At 40.7% G+C, this 13,614-nt stretch overlaps 1 protein-coding gene across 3 annotated transcripts in view; it reads right to left on the bottom strand.

Moving 5' to 3' along the window:
• Positions 1–2,615: 2,615 nt before the first annotated feature.
• Positions 2,616–13,614, bottom strand: part of st6galnac5b (ST6 (alpha-N-acetyl-neuraminyl-2,3-beta-galactosyl-1,3)-N-acetylgalactosaminide alpha-2,6-sialyltransferase 5b) — a 22,770-nt gene continuing 11,771 nt past the window's right edge. For 2 of the 3 annotated variants that reach the window (XM_055013982.1, XM_055013986.1), the window contains exon 2: positions 11,966–13,614. This exon is cut by the window's right edge and continues 3,573 nt beyond it. In XM_055013982.1, coding sequence (XP_054869957.1) covers positions 13,099–13,614 — 516 coding nt within the window. In that variant the 3' untranslated portion in view covers positions 11,966–13,098. Of the gene's footprint in view, positions 5,887–7,324; positions 7,433–10,245; positions 10,656–11,965 lie in introns of those variants that run through there. The other variant, XM_023290338.3, reaches the window with a different exon arrangement.

Below are 13,614 nucleotides of genomic sequence, written 5' to 3'. Positions count from 1 at the left end.
GATGAAAACGGGATAATGACGTGCCTCAGTGGGCTGCACTCGACCACATGTGAAGCAATAAAAAATCCCCTCAATCTCATTTTCAGCGGAAACAAATTGTCAGAACACGTCTTTTATTTCAAGATGTTCCTTTTGGGAGACAACAGCTTAGATGTTTTATTCTAATATGAAACAGCTAAAAACCACTTTGACAGATGCTGTCTGGTTGATTTAAATACAAACTGCATTTCACACGTCAACCTTCACAACCAGCTGTTAGTGTTTAATGACTTTTAAAATCAGTTGAATGAAAACTGTTCAATTAAACATTACACCACAATGCCGTCTTCCACTGGGTCTTATTTTTGTAGTAAAAGTCACCTTGACTTTATAAGTGAATAAAATCTCATAAGCCTCAGAAGCAGAGTTTTGCTGACAAATGTCAAATAAAAACTCCCAACAGCTGCAACAGTGTTGAAATGATGGTTTTACAAAGATGGTACGTGATACTTTATTTATTATTTCAAGGCTGTAGAGGTTTGTCTTTTATTACTTTATTTTATCACTAGTACCTCAAGTACTTAAAAGTTAACAGTGTCTTCTGTCCTTTTGAAAAGAGCAGTGTTCACATGCTGTCTCAAATGTAGACTTCCAGGTCTTCCTGTTTTACACTCTGAAGAGTAATTCAAGGGACTTATTTCCACCACTTAATTAAATGCATAGCTGGCAAATGGGATGATTTAGATAAACTTTTTAAGGAACTGTGACAGACCAAGCTGCAAAACACGAGGACAAGCAGGTGAGTTCAAAACATTTTACCCCAGAAATATGGCAAACAAAAAAACAGTACTAAATGTGAGGCCATAAAAGTCACAAGTCAAAGGCTTGGTGGTTAGCACTGTTGCCTTGCAGCTAGAAGGTCCCCAGTTCACGTCCCAGCCTGTGAATGTGACTGTGCTTGTTTGTCTCTATGTGGGGCCCTATGGTGGACTGGTGACCTGTCCAGGGTGTCTCCTGCCTTCAGGTCGGCTGGGATGGACTCCAGCCTCTCCAGATCCTACTGTGGATTAAGCAGTGTAAAGATGGATGGATGGATGGATGGATGGATGGATGGATGGATGGATGGATGGATGGATGGATGGATGGATGGATGGATGGATGGATGGATGGAAGTCAAAAGAACACAACTAAGCCTATAAGCAACTAAATACCTCCACAAACTAACTGTGTTGATTGAACAAGTCCAAACAAACCTGAAAACACTGAACAAATGGGAATTTAAAAACTGATTGATCAGACCAGTTACACACAATAGGGGAAACATAAAACACCTACATCTAAACTAACAACAAAAAACACAAAATAGTACAATTGGTTGACTTTATCAGAAGAATTATAATAAACAAATCAAAAATATATAGAGTTACCCAACACAGTTCAACTGAATGAAGGAATATTTAAATCAAATAAACTCTGTCCACCCCTTGAAGTTTCAGCACTTGGTGTGGTCTGATAGGCAGCTCTGGTATAAAAGCCTGGAGCTGTCAATGATGCTAGCTTTAGTGTGAAACCAGCCAGATGACCACAGCAGCAGAAGACCAGATACCCCAAGACAAAGGTAAGGTTAGAACAACCTAAAATAAACCCCAATGCTGAACGTACAAAGTTAACTAAATGCGTGCGCTACAAATAGAACTTAAGTACTTCTACAAAGACTTTGAAATGATAAATTGTGTTATTTGTGGTTTAGTATGTGCAATATGAGTGCTTCAACTAAAAGTGTTTAAGAGGTTTATTGACATTCATGGTTGGATGGCTGCAAGACACCTGACATCAGGTGTGTTTTTTTTAATGTATTCAGTAATAAACAGTGATTACAACAACTAATTACTCATTTAACCTTTCAATTTAAAAAGCCAATCTTAAAAATGGGAGGAAAAACATTCCAACTCAACATTTCCATCCAGTGTTTAATTAAAATGCTTAGATGCAGCAAGCACTTAAGTTTGTTGTGTCTTTTTTTTTAATGGTTGATAAAACAGCAGAATTCACATCATGAATTAAACCATTAACCAGCCAATCTGCTGCTAAACTGATGTTTTCTAAACAGGATTCAAAGCCAGTAATCTTGTTTGAAATGCAATTTCAAGTGTACTTTTTGCACTCTATTAAAATGCTGCGCCTCAACCTGACATTACACTTCTATCAGAGACATGTTTTCAAAGACAAGTTTTGCATTTGTTGCAGCTCATGGATTAGAGCAGAAAACGCTGAGATCGGGTGAAGCCACCAGGTGTCAGTGCAGACTCGCACTGTTCTGCATGAAAATGTTCAGTTTAACCACTTGTTTTAATGGATTCCAGCTTTGAGAGAAGACTCGACTTTGCAAACGTTGCTGGAAATGTGCGACCTGCTGATACGCTACCAGTCTTTCATGACTCCTTATCTCAGGACTGTTTTGGCTCTATAAGATGATGGTATTTTGCAGGTTTGCTGATAAAGCCGAGCTATCGTGAGCAGGGCAGATCTGTAACTAGAGCAGTAGTCCCAGACACTGTGCTTATCAGCAGCAGGTATATGGTTACAGTATATGTGATATGTGTCACAATGGAAGCTTCTTCTAAAGGAGATGAAGCTGTGAGTTTATCCTGCAGCTTTATTTACAGCCAGACACACAGGGAGTGTTAAACACAGACTACACCAGAACACCAGTAAAGGAAATTAGGAGTTTGGGGATTTAGTTGAGATTTATTCCTGGAGGAAAAATACAAGGGTTTATAATGTTTTCCACTGCCTCTGACTTCAGACTATAACTGCTGTAAATCTGCATTTAAACTTCCCAATCTGCACGCCAAAGATTTTCCTGCTAATGACAGTTGTATTAATAGCAAATCGTACTTTATAGGCTTACTATTTAGCACAATTGCATGCTAAATAAATGGCCACACACATGGAAAGTGGGTGCTGATCTGAGATTCTTTGTCCTCTTTGTCACCATTGTTTTTGATTGATTGTAAATCATATTTATAGTTTTTATTTTATACTGAAACAGAAATCATATTGTCTCAAATATTTACTGTGGCATTGATGATGCTAAAATGTTATAATAATCTAAAACTGGAAATTCAAGACACATCGTATGCTTTCTTGCTGATTAAAAACACTGAATTATAGCATCATGGATTTCAGTGTTGAATTTAGTGGTATATTTTGTGATAGGATCAATGCTGCATCAGTAAGCTGAAGCCAGAATGGTTTAAAGAAATGGTTTGTCATTTTAGAAAGTGTGAATGTGGCTCACTGTAAAAGACATTAATCACAGGAATTCACTGTTTTAATGGAGGTTATGTGCCGGCTGTATTTTATGGAAGAGAATAGTAAACCAGTAAAGAAGGAAAACAGTTTCTTCCCACTTCAGTCTTTGCTGAAACAAAACATCTAGTGTTAATTAGTGAGCTTTAGGGGTGTTGATAGGTGGATTTTGTCACTTTCTAACACATTCAGGCGAGTTGGTTTCCCTTGTTTGGAGTGTTTCTGCATGACTGAGTTCACTAGCTATAAAAAAAATGGTATCAGTCTCCTCAACTGGTATGTTTAAGCTTAAATACCTTTTATCCAGTCAAAAAGTACGAGCTAAAACGTATTTATATAAAGCTAATATACAGCTGCACACATCACAACTCGGTTTGACCCGAATGCCTGCATCCCTCTTCTGGTTCCTCACTGTCCACGTTTTCTGTGAATGTTTCCAAGGTCAGTGGGAATGATGATATTGCCTCGAGCATGTGTTTAAGATAGCGGGGGCGGGCTCATTTGCAGCCAGCTTGTCCTTTGAAGCCTCAAAAATCCAACCTTTCTACCTGAAGGGCCAGTAATTGGTATGCAGTGCACACAGCAGATCTAAGCAGCAGCCAGTGCGCTTAGCACGACGCCCGAACGCTACACAGGCTTTTCTCCAAGCACCTGAGAGCTTTACAACATTAAGATTCCACCTGAGTGCAGGCGCTTCTGGTAAAATCTGAATGAACACAGGAATAGGCAGCCGTCAGTGTCTTTTTTCTTTTTTTTCTTCTTTGCAGCACCAACCTCCTCAGCAGGATCCAGAACTCTGCAACAGTCATGCTGCTTGTCTCGCCCCAGAGATATGGCTGGATAGCTCAATATAATCCCTTTGTGAACAACCAGCCTGTATGCTGAAAGGCTGAGACAGAAGCCTGTGGGTCAGGATTGAAGAGGCTGCTCGGGATACTTTGATGAAATCATTTGTATCAGTAATACGGCGGCCGAGTCACCCTGTAGACAGAAGAAAAGCCTTTGAGGGCTTGTTCTGACATTTGGCTTTAATAATGAAGCAAATCATGGCCTTGAGTGTCAGACACATGGGCTGATTGGGCCTTCCAGAGGGTCCATCTGGAACAGGAAGCTGGAGAGGACAAATTAAGACCTTATTAACAAGTCACTTTAATGTGGATTGCGTCTAAATATGAGGATTACATTTACAAAATATTTTTAAATGCATCTCAGACACAGACAAAAGCAGCTGTACTCACCTTGCTCAATCTTCTGTCACATAATTGTGAGTTCAGTTAAGTATATGTCACATTTTTACATGTCCCAACTTGTTTCTGATCTTAACTTCACTGCTTTGGATGTTTACTTGTTCATTTTTTCTTGGTTTTAATGTATTGTGGCAGATTTTAGCACATTACTTCCAGACAGTGATGAAACACTGACATCAAAACTTTCAATGACCCAACCATTCTGAAGAATTTTTAAGCAGAAAATTAAATCCAGTCATGCATTTTGGAATAAAAAAAAATTGTGCTCTTGAGTGAAACCAATAATAAGCGAAATCTGGTTCACATTTAGTCAAATTATATCATAAATGCATCTTTATCATGAATGCAGGTCAAATTACATCTCCGTCAACCTTGACAGAAGTTTGCTTTTAGTACTTGCTAGCAAATGTTGCCATGGTAACACGCTAAACTGAGGTACTCATTATACCTGTGTAGCTTCAGCATGTTGGCATTGCAAATATGAGCATGCTAGCATGTTGTAGACACATTCTTCTTGTATTGCAACTGTTCAGTCACATGTTTTGTACATTTTGTGTTCAAACGTGTAGTGAATTAATATTTTGTAGTCCGCTGTATTGTTATTAAAAAATTAAATATCCATTTTACGAGACAGAAATCATCCGGGAAATTCTTATTCTGATTATCCTAAATGTCACCAACACAATACCAAATAGAATCTGTATTCAGTTCTAATCAACAACAATGGATTGTCCACACTGCGGTTGTGCTTTTTCTTTGTCTGCCTCCTCTCTGACAGCTCAAGTGTTATTGAAGCAGCTCTACACGGTGTTAAAAAAAAAAGAAAGGAAAAAAGAATCACACACACTTGAGCCATGGCTTTGATTCCAGTATGAAATTCATCCTACTGAAGTTACACTTCCAAAACACTGTTGATGCTTTGTGCAGCTATTGTGCAATGATCCCCTTCTGCCAAGCTGCTTAGACGGTCAGCTAACAGCCACAAGCAGCTCGTTGTGCCCCACTGCTGTCTCATGTGTTTACACCGGCCACAGAATGGGGAGAATCTGCACACTGGAAGCTGTCCACTCTCATATTCCACTCCTCTGGTCTCTGGAGTGAGTCTCAGGATCCAGCTGGAACCGGGATGTTCGAGCTGTTTGTGTTGGACACGACGGCGGCGGGTTTCCAGTCGGGCTGGTAGAAGTGGATGTTGAGGGTTCGGGCCCAGTTTGCAAACACCGTCTTCTCGGTGATGAAGCGGTGGTGGCTTCCTCGTCGGCTCCTCTCGTGGGAGAGATACATGGAGCACTCGTCGGGCCCCGAGGGCTCGTAGTAATGATACGGTTTGGTGGGATGGGAGGAGGATCTGCACAAGAGAGAAAAGAGACGAGAGAGGAATGAAGCCTGAAAAGGCATTAAAGTGAAAAACGAGAAGGAAGGGAAAGAGTACGGGGATAATTATGTGATGCAGGGGTGGAGAGGGAGAGAGGAAGCAAGTCACGGTGGGGAATAAAGAGAGATGAGAACAAAAAAAAACAGGAAGATCAGAAGAATCTGGCCTCAAAGACGAGCTCATTATGCACCGTCTTATTCCTCTGATATTCACAGTTACACCAGAGGGAGAACATGGTGTGACACTTCAATCTGCCATGTGTGGTTCAAAATGTCCTTTGCATCCTTGTAGTTGAGAATTTCCAGTGACCCTGAATGTTACATCGGCATAAAAATCAGCCGCACTTTGTGTCTCCAAACTATTCAATGACATTTTTTTTGGTACTGTTTCCTAAAAATGTCAAGATGAATGTTTTCGACGGCGCTGAAATCACAGCTAGTCACCAGCCCGACTGCGCTGCGATGAGAGAGACACGAAGCTGTCACTGCGGGGAGTAAATGCTATATTGTCATTACAAGTTGGAGACATCGTTAAAGATGCACAAGATAAGATTTTCATGTGGAAACGCACAGTAAATCACAGAGCGGAGCTACAAGAGAAGACGGCGTCGCATCCGCTTCATGCACTAGTTGGCTCGCTTGTTCGAAACAGCAAGTGACAAATTGAACCTGTCCCGAGGAGAAAGAAGTCGGTGGTGTTTTTGATGTAGATTTGAGAAATGAAACCACGTGTTAAGGAGACGTAAAGTCCGAAAGTCCTTCTGGATAATGGTAGAAAAATTTGGCATCTTTAATATAATTGCTGCCTGTTTTCTTGGTTAGAGTTTTCCTAGTGTGCCATGTTGTTTCCCTATAATTAACTATATAACAAAACAGTATAAAAACCTGAAAATTACGTCTCATTTTCAACTGCAGAAGGTCACTGTTTTAAGCAAAAAAGCTCAACTGAATACTCTGTACATGACAAAGAGTGGATAGACAAAGTTGGTAAGAAGACAGTGAACATAGCGGCGCCTTTAGCAGCTAAAAATACCTTTATTTCTCTCTGGAGATGCTAGACAGCAAAATTAGAGATAAAAGGAAAGTGAATGTATGACTTACAGTCGCCCAGTGGCTTCACATGAAAGCTTGTTTTGTTTTGGATGTGTAATTAGGTCACAGGTGGCCCAAAATCGTGTACTGCATGTTTTAAATTGATGGCAGAGTTGAAGAAAAATATTCAAAAACATGAGCAAATGATCAAAATGCTATCTCATTCCTTTAATATGGAATGAAAGACTGGCCAGCTTGGCAAATAGAAGCATCTGAATGTGGATTAGCAGTAACATGCAGGTGTTTGTTATATTTGATTTCCGGTGGTACATGTGTACAAAGCTGAATTAAATAGTGGGAAAAAGAATAACGATCTGCACCTGCAGAAATCAGGGGGCACCATGCCATAAACGTTGATCCTGTCGCACAGCTCCAGAGCAATGGCCATGGTGAACCAGCCGGTACTCAGCCAGGAGTTGGAACTCTTCCTGGAGGACAGGAGAGGATCGACATTTTAAGTACAAACCACACTCATTTAGTGAAAATATATTGTGTGGAGCTTTATTTCTAGAGTCCTCCTACCAACCACCTTTAGCAGTCGACACATGGAAGGTGCAAACAAGCTGTACTTGCACATAATTCATTAATATTTTCTATGTATTGTGCACAATAGAAAAGGAAATGCCCACAACTAAGACATTTATTGTGACTACATGAACGCTGAATCGACTAGATTCCCATTCAATGCAACATCCGCTTATCATTCTGTGGGCCTATTGTTAACATGCAAATGAGTTTGACTAGCTGGATTCACGTCAATGAAATGTCTTTTTATCTATTTGGTTCTTTTTTTTGTAAGCTCATATTCAGTCAGCCACTTTTCCAAAGTGCTGCATGTGCAGAGAGACAATTATCACGTGTAAGAAAATTGCAAAGAAATTTCCCTGTATTACATACCTGCTTAGTATGCCAGATTAGTTTAAATTTGTTCCAAATTAAGCACCTCATTTGCCTCCGAATATGCGAAACTTCCTTTTGCCAGAGCTTCTTCCACAGTTTCTGCAGTATGTTAATAAGTTTTTTTATATTTATATATATATATATATATATATATATATATATATATATATATATATATATATATATATATATATATATATATATATATATATATATGGCCCTGACATCCTTGTAATCTGTGAAGTATGTTGATGCCTGTGTATGAGAACAGCCTACAAAAAGCATTAACCCACCTTGGAAAATTTTCTCTTATATTGCTTTTCAGCACTGAATCACGGCCTGTTGAATATGGCTTTTTTTGACAAAATCTCTCAAAAAGATGGCTCTTTCATGTCAAGGTGATTTCCACAAAGTAATGTTATTGATTTAAAAAATATAAAATAAGTGAGTTTTTACAATAAAATCTTGTCAAAAAAGCAAAATTAAATTGACCTTGATTCAATGTTAAAGGGAGATAAAAGGCAAAAAACTTCCAAGGTTGGATGAATACTTTTAAGAGGAATTATACTAATCTAGGACCAGCTTCACTGCTTTATGGAAGCTTAAAGAACCCATATTGTGCACAATTACAAGTTTCTAATTTTATTTTTGGGGTCTACTACAATATGTTTACATACTTTAATGGTAAAAAAAAAACAAAAACAGTACTTTCTCATATTGTACATGCTATTGAACTTCTTTTCGCCCCTTCAAAAAGCCCGTGACTGGTTAGCTGGTCCGACAAAAGCAAGGTAATGTTGGTTATGTAACGTAAATTCAAATCTAGGAGTATGTGTAGAGAGACATAGCCCTAACAGAAATGAAGAAATAATGGTAGAGTGCAAGAAAGCTGCTAATTTTTTGTTTTAGAATGTGGCCAAACTAGGCGCTAGACAGGAATTATGTAAATGTGCTACATGGTGATGTAAATAAGAAACAGAAAAAAAGCCTGGACTTCAAACAAGGTGTTTCAGTCAACGATGAGCAGTGTTTTCTATCAGAAAGAATACTTCCCTTTGGAGTGCACGCTGACTTTTGTAAGGTTGTGGACCTTATACATGCACAACAAACTGTATGCTACAATAAAGAAAGGGGGGAAAAGCATAATATGGGCTCTTTAACTTATAAACAGCATAGCATTTGTAGTGGTTTGTAAGTGTTCTATCTTAAATTGCCTATAAAAGTATTCGCCTCTCTTGGAGTTTTCCCCTTTTATTGCTTTTCAACATTGAATCATGATCAGTTCAGTTTGACTTTTTGATGAGAATTGACAAAATAAGACTCTAATGTCAATGTCATGTCAATTATTAAAATACATAAAATGTAAATTAAGTGACTGATTCAACACAGGTGCTGCCAGTTGGTGCTAGAAGTCACACAACTACTGAAATAAAGATAAGCTGAGTGCAGTGAATGTGTCTCAAATGACTGTAGTATAACAACACCTGTATCTGGAAGGTCGATGGATACAAGAAACTTTCCAAGTCAGTGAATATCTCTTGGAGTACAGTTAAATCCATCACTAAGAAATGAAAACAATATGGCACACGTGTAGAATCTGTCGGAAGCAGTGAAAGTAAGTACTGACTTAAAGGGGGTGAAAACTTATGCAACTGCTCATTTTACATTGTATTTTTTAAATTAATTGACATTACTTTGTATAAATCTGCTTCATTATGACATGAAATAGTCTTCTGTAAATTCTTGTACAAATTAACCTGATCATGATTCAGTGTTGAAAAGCAATAAAAGGGGAAAAAGTTGAAAGGAAATAAACACATTTTAAAGGTACTCTGTATCAGTCTATTTCTGTGACTTTCAGAGAGTAGCCACTCGTTTTACCTTAAGGCACTGGTGGTTTTGTTGCTGATTATGCTCAGTGATCAGGTTGTTTTCTGCTTTTAATGACTGGAGACACTCGTAAAAGTGTCCAAATAGATTGAAAATGTGGTCTGTTAATGTAGTCACTACATAATAAAAATCTTTACAACCACTCTCCCTTAGCTTGAAGTTAGTGAAGCAACAGTGAGCTCGTGGAATGTGTCAAATCCCATAACGGACAATGTTTAATCTAAATCCTGTTAATAAGACTGAGACTGTCTGGAGCTGGAACTCATTCTTATAGCTACACGTAAGGTCTTTGAAAAAGTACAGAGCAGTCTGTGTAATGTATTCTGTCTTCGCTGCAAATTTCCTGCTAAAGCCGATGCCAGTTAATTTTGCGCTGCTCTTGTTTTTACATTTCTTTTCATGTGTCGTCCCACCACAATAAGCTCCGCAAAGACAAAACTCCAACATTTACCTATCGATCCCGGTTTCCTTCTTGAATAATTCATCGAACTTCAGCATCTTGAAACGAGAAATAATGTAGACTTGAAGTCTGGGCAGCAGCTGGTTTAACAGCCTCAGGTTGTTGTAAACGTGGCCTTTTCCGTCCCGCTTCATGCAACTGCTTGGTCCCCAGAAGATGAACACTGTGTCTTGACTGGCGTTGAGCAGCTCCTGTCGGCTTCGCAGTACCCTCTGCAGGCTGGAGTGAGCTACAACACGCAGGCTTGTCCGCCGGCCGACATCCCGCTGATATCCTACGCTGGGAGCATCGTTCATACGGATGACACACTCACATCGGTCGATTTGTTCACCTTTCCTGCTCCCAGTCAGCTGACCGGAGCTGGTCACCAAGGCACAAGTCCTGCAGTGCATTTTCAGAGGCTGCGGAGGTGAAAAATGAAGTCAGAAATCACCGTAGTTTCACTAAGATAACATTGACAAAAAGCTCCAGAGTAAATACAGATGAATCAAGTAATCAGTATTTTCCCCTTCATGCTGTCAAAGGCTATAAAAACATGAAGGTGACAAGACAGAAGACAAATTTTTAGATGCAAATTTGTGCAAGGTGACACAAACAAATCGAGCTGAAAATGCTTCAACTTGAGAAAAGCCTTTGTGGGGCTTAATGAATCACGAGAGAGCACAGCTGGAAATAACAGACTGTTCAGAGTTCAGTAAGAGCCTGAGGCTAGCCAGCTTACAGTACCACGTGTACAGGTGGAGAAGTGGTGAAAATGATGGTTCTTTTTCCCAGAACACCTTAAGAGCCGGGCATGCTGGGGGCTCCGTGAAGCTGCACTTAAGCATAGTTGTACTTTGAGCTGAAAAGCTCAAAGCTTAGCCTAAAAGCTACAGGCCAATTTCAAAACTTCCATTTGTGTCAAAAATTCTGGAAAAAGTAGTGGCAGACCAATTGACGTCCTATATGGAAGAGCACAAATTGTTTGATTCTTTTCAGTCTGGATTTCGAAAACTTCACTCCACTGAAACCGCTCTTGTTAAAGTTGCTAATGATGTAAAAATGGCTGCAGACTCTCGTTGCTATACTGTACTTGTGCTTCTTGATTTAACCTCTGCTTTCGACACTGTGGAGGACAGTATATTGATCAGTCGTCTCGAGAATGAGATGGGGTTTTCTGGATCTGTCCTCAAATGGTTTTCCTCGTACATACGTGACAGAACATTTTGTGTTTCTATAAACAACATAATGTCAGATGTTCATGATTTGTCCTGTGGTGTTGCACAGGGGTCAGTTTTGGGCCCCGTTTTATTTTTACTGTACCTTTTGCCTCTTGGTCATATTATTGATAGATTTAAACATGTGTCCTATCACTTCTATGCTGATGACATCCAGTTGTATTGTTCTTTTAAAGAGTCTGAATTTCACCATTTGACATTGTTTCTCGAGTGTGTATCTGCTATCAAGGACTGGCTTGCATCAAACTGCTTGCAGATAAATTCAAATAAGACAGAGACACTTATCTTTGCTCCTGATGATAAAATTGCACTGATTAAGCAGCATCTTGGCTCACTTGGCCCCACTGTCAAACCCAGCCTCAGAAACCTAGGGGTTGTGTTTGACCAGGCCATGTCCTTTGAAACACACTGCAAACAGGTTGTCAGAAATTGCTTTTACCATCTAAGAAACATTTCTAAAATTCGGAAAATGCTGTGCAGGAAAGATAAGATAAGATAAGATAAGATAAAGTTCTTTATTTCTCCCCACTCCAGGGGAAATTTACATTGTTACAGCAGCTTTATTTACAATATATACAAGGGTGGCAAAATTTTTTAACAGAAAAAATAAAAATAAAAATAAAGTTTAAAAGTGCAGAGATGTGCAGTGCAAGAATGTCAGTGCAAATTTTATGGTTTGGGGTGGTAATGATATAGTCCAGTTTATGTTAACATCAGCCAGTGATGCTGATGTTGTAAAGTCTTATAGCAGATGGGATGAAGGACCTGCGATAGCGCTCTTTCTTGCAGGGTGGATGTCTCAGTCTGCTGCTGAAGGAGCTGCTTAAAGACCCCACAGTGTCATGCAGTGGGTGAGAGGGATTGTCCATGATGGATGTGAGCTTTGACAACATCCTCCTCTCACCCACCTCCTCTATGGAGTCCAGGGAACAGTCCAGGACAGAACCTCCTCCTGACCAGTCTGTTTAGTCTCTTTCTGTCCCTTTCAGTGCTCCCTGCTCCCCAGCAGACCACTGCATAGAAAATAGCAGACGCTACCACAGAGTCATAGAATGTCCGGAGCAGAGTCCTGCACACTCCAAAGGACCTCAGTCTCCTCAGCAGGTGGAGACGACTTTGGCCCTTCTTGTACAGGACCTCTGTATTGTGTGTCCAGTCCAGTTTATTGTTGAGGTGAACACCCAGGTATTTGTATGTGTCCACCATGTCAATGTCCAAACCCTGGATGTTCACCGGTGCAGTCCGGGGTGTCCTCCTCCTGCGGAAGTCCACGATCATCTCCTTCGTCTTACTGGCGTTGAGCTGCAGATGGTTTCGCTCACACCAGTCCACAAAGTCAGAGATGACCATCCTGTACTCCCGCTCGTCCCCTTCAGATACGCACCCAACAATGGCTGTATCATCGGAGAACTTCTGGAGGTGACAGCTCCCAGAGTTGTAGTGGAAGTCCGATGTGTACAGGGTGAAGAGAAAGGGGGAGAGCACTGTCCCCTGTGGGGCCCCCATGCTGCTGACTACCACATCAGACACACAGTCCTGAAGCCTCACGTACTGTGGTCTGTTGGTGAGGTAGTCGATGGTCCAAGCAGCCAGGTGACAGTCTACTCCCGCTCCTTCAAGCTTCACCCTAAGCAGAGAAGGCTGGATTGTTGAAAGCACTGGAGAAGTCGAAGAACATGATGCTCACAGTGCTGCTGGGTTTCTCCAGGTGAGTCAGTGATCTGTGCAGCAGGTAGACCACTGCATCATCCACTCCAATGTTCGGTTGGTAGGCGAACTGCAGTGGATCCAGATACTGGCTCACCTGGGGACGGAGGTTCCTGAGGACGATCCTCTCCATGGTCTTCATCAGGTGAGAAGTGAGGGCCACAGGTCTGAAGTGGTTAGGCTCCCTGGGGTTCCTGGTCTTAGAGACAGGAACCAGGCAGGAAGTCTTCCATAACAGAGGAACCCTCTCCAGACTCAGGCTCAGGTTAAAGATGTGCAGCAGCACCTGACAGAGCTGGTCTGTACAGTCTCTAAGGAGTCTGGAGCTGATTCCATCAGGACCTGCAGCTTTCCTGGTCTTGATCTTTTTAAGTTCACTTCTCACCTGATCAGCTGTTATGGAGAGGCAGGGGGAGGGTGGCAGGGGGAGGGGTGA

This window comes from Amphiprion ocellaris, chromosome 2 (genome assembly GCF_022539595.1).
Source record: "Amphiprion ocellaris isolate individual 3 ecotype Okinawa chromosome 2, ASM2253959v1, whole genome shotgun sequence".
NCBI classification, from domain to species: Eukaryota; Metazoa; Chordata; class Actinopteri; family Pomacentridae; genus Amphiprion; species Amphiprion ocellaris.
The sequence above is the reverse complement of the archived record's forward strand: the minus strand, read 5'-3'. Positions and strand labels throughout refer to the sequence as shown.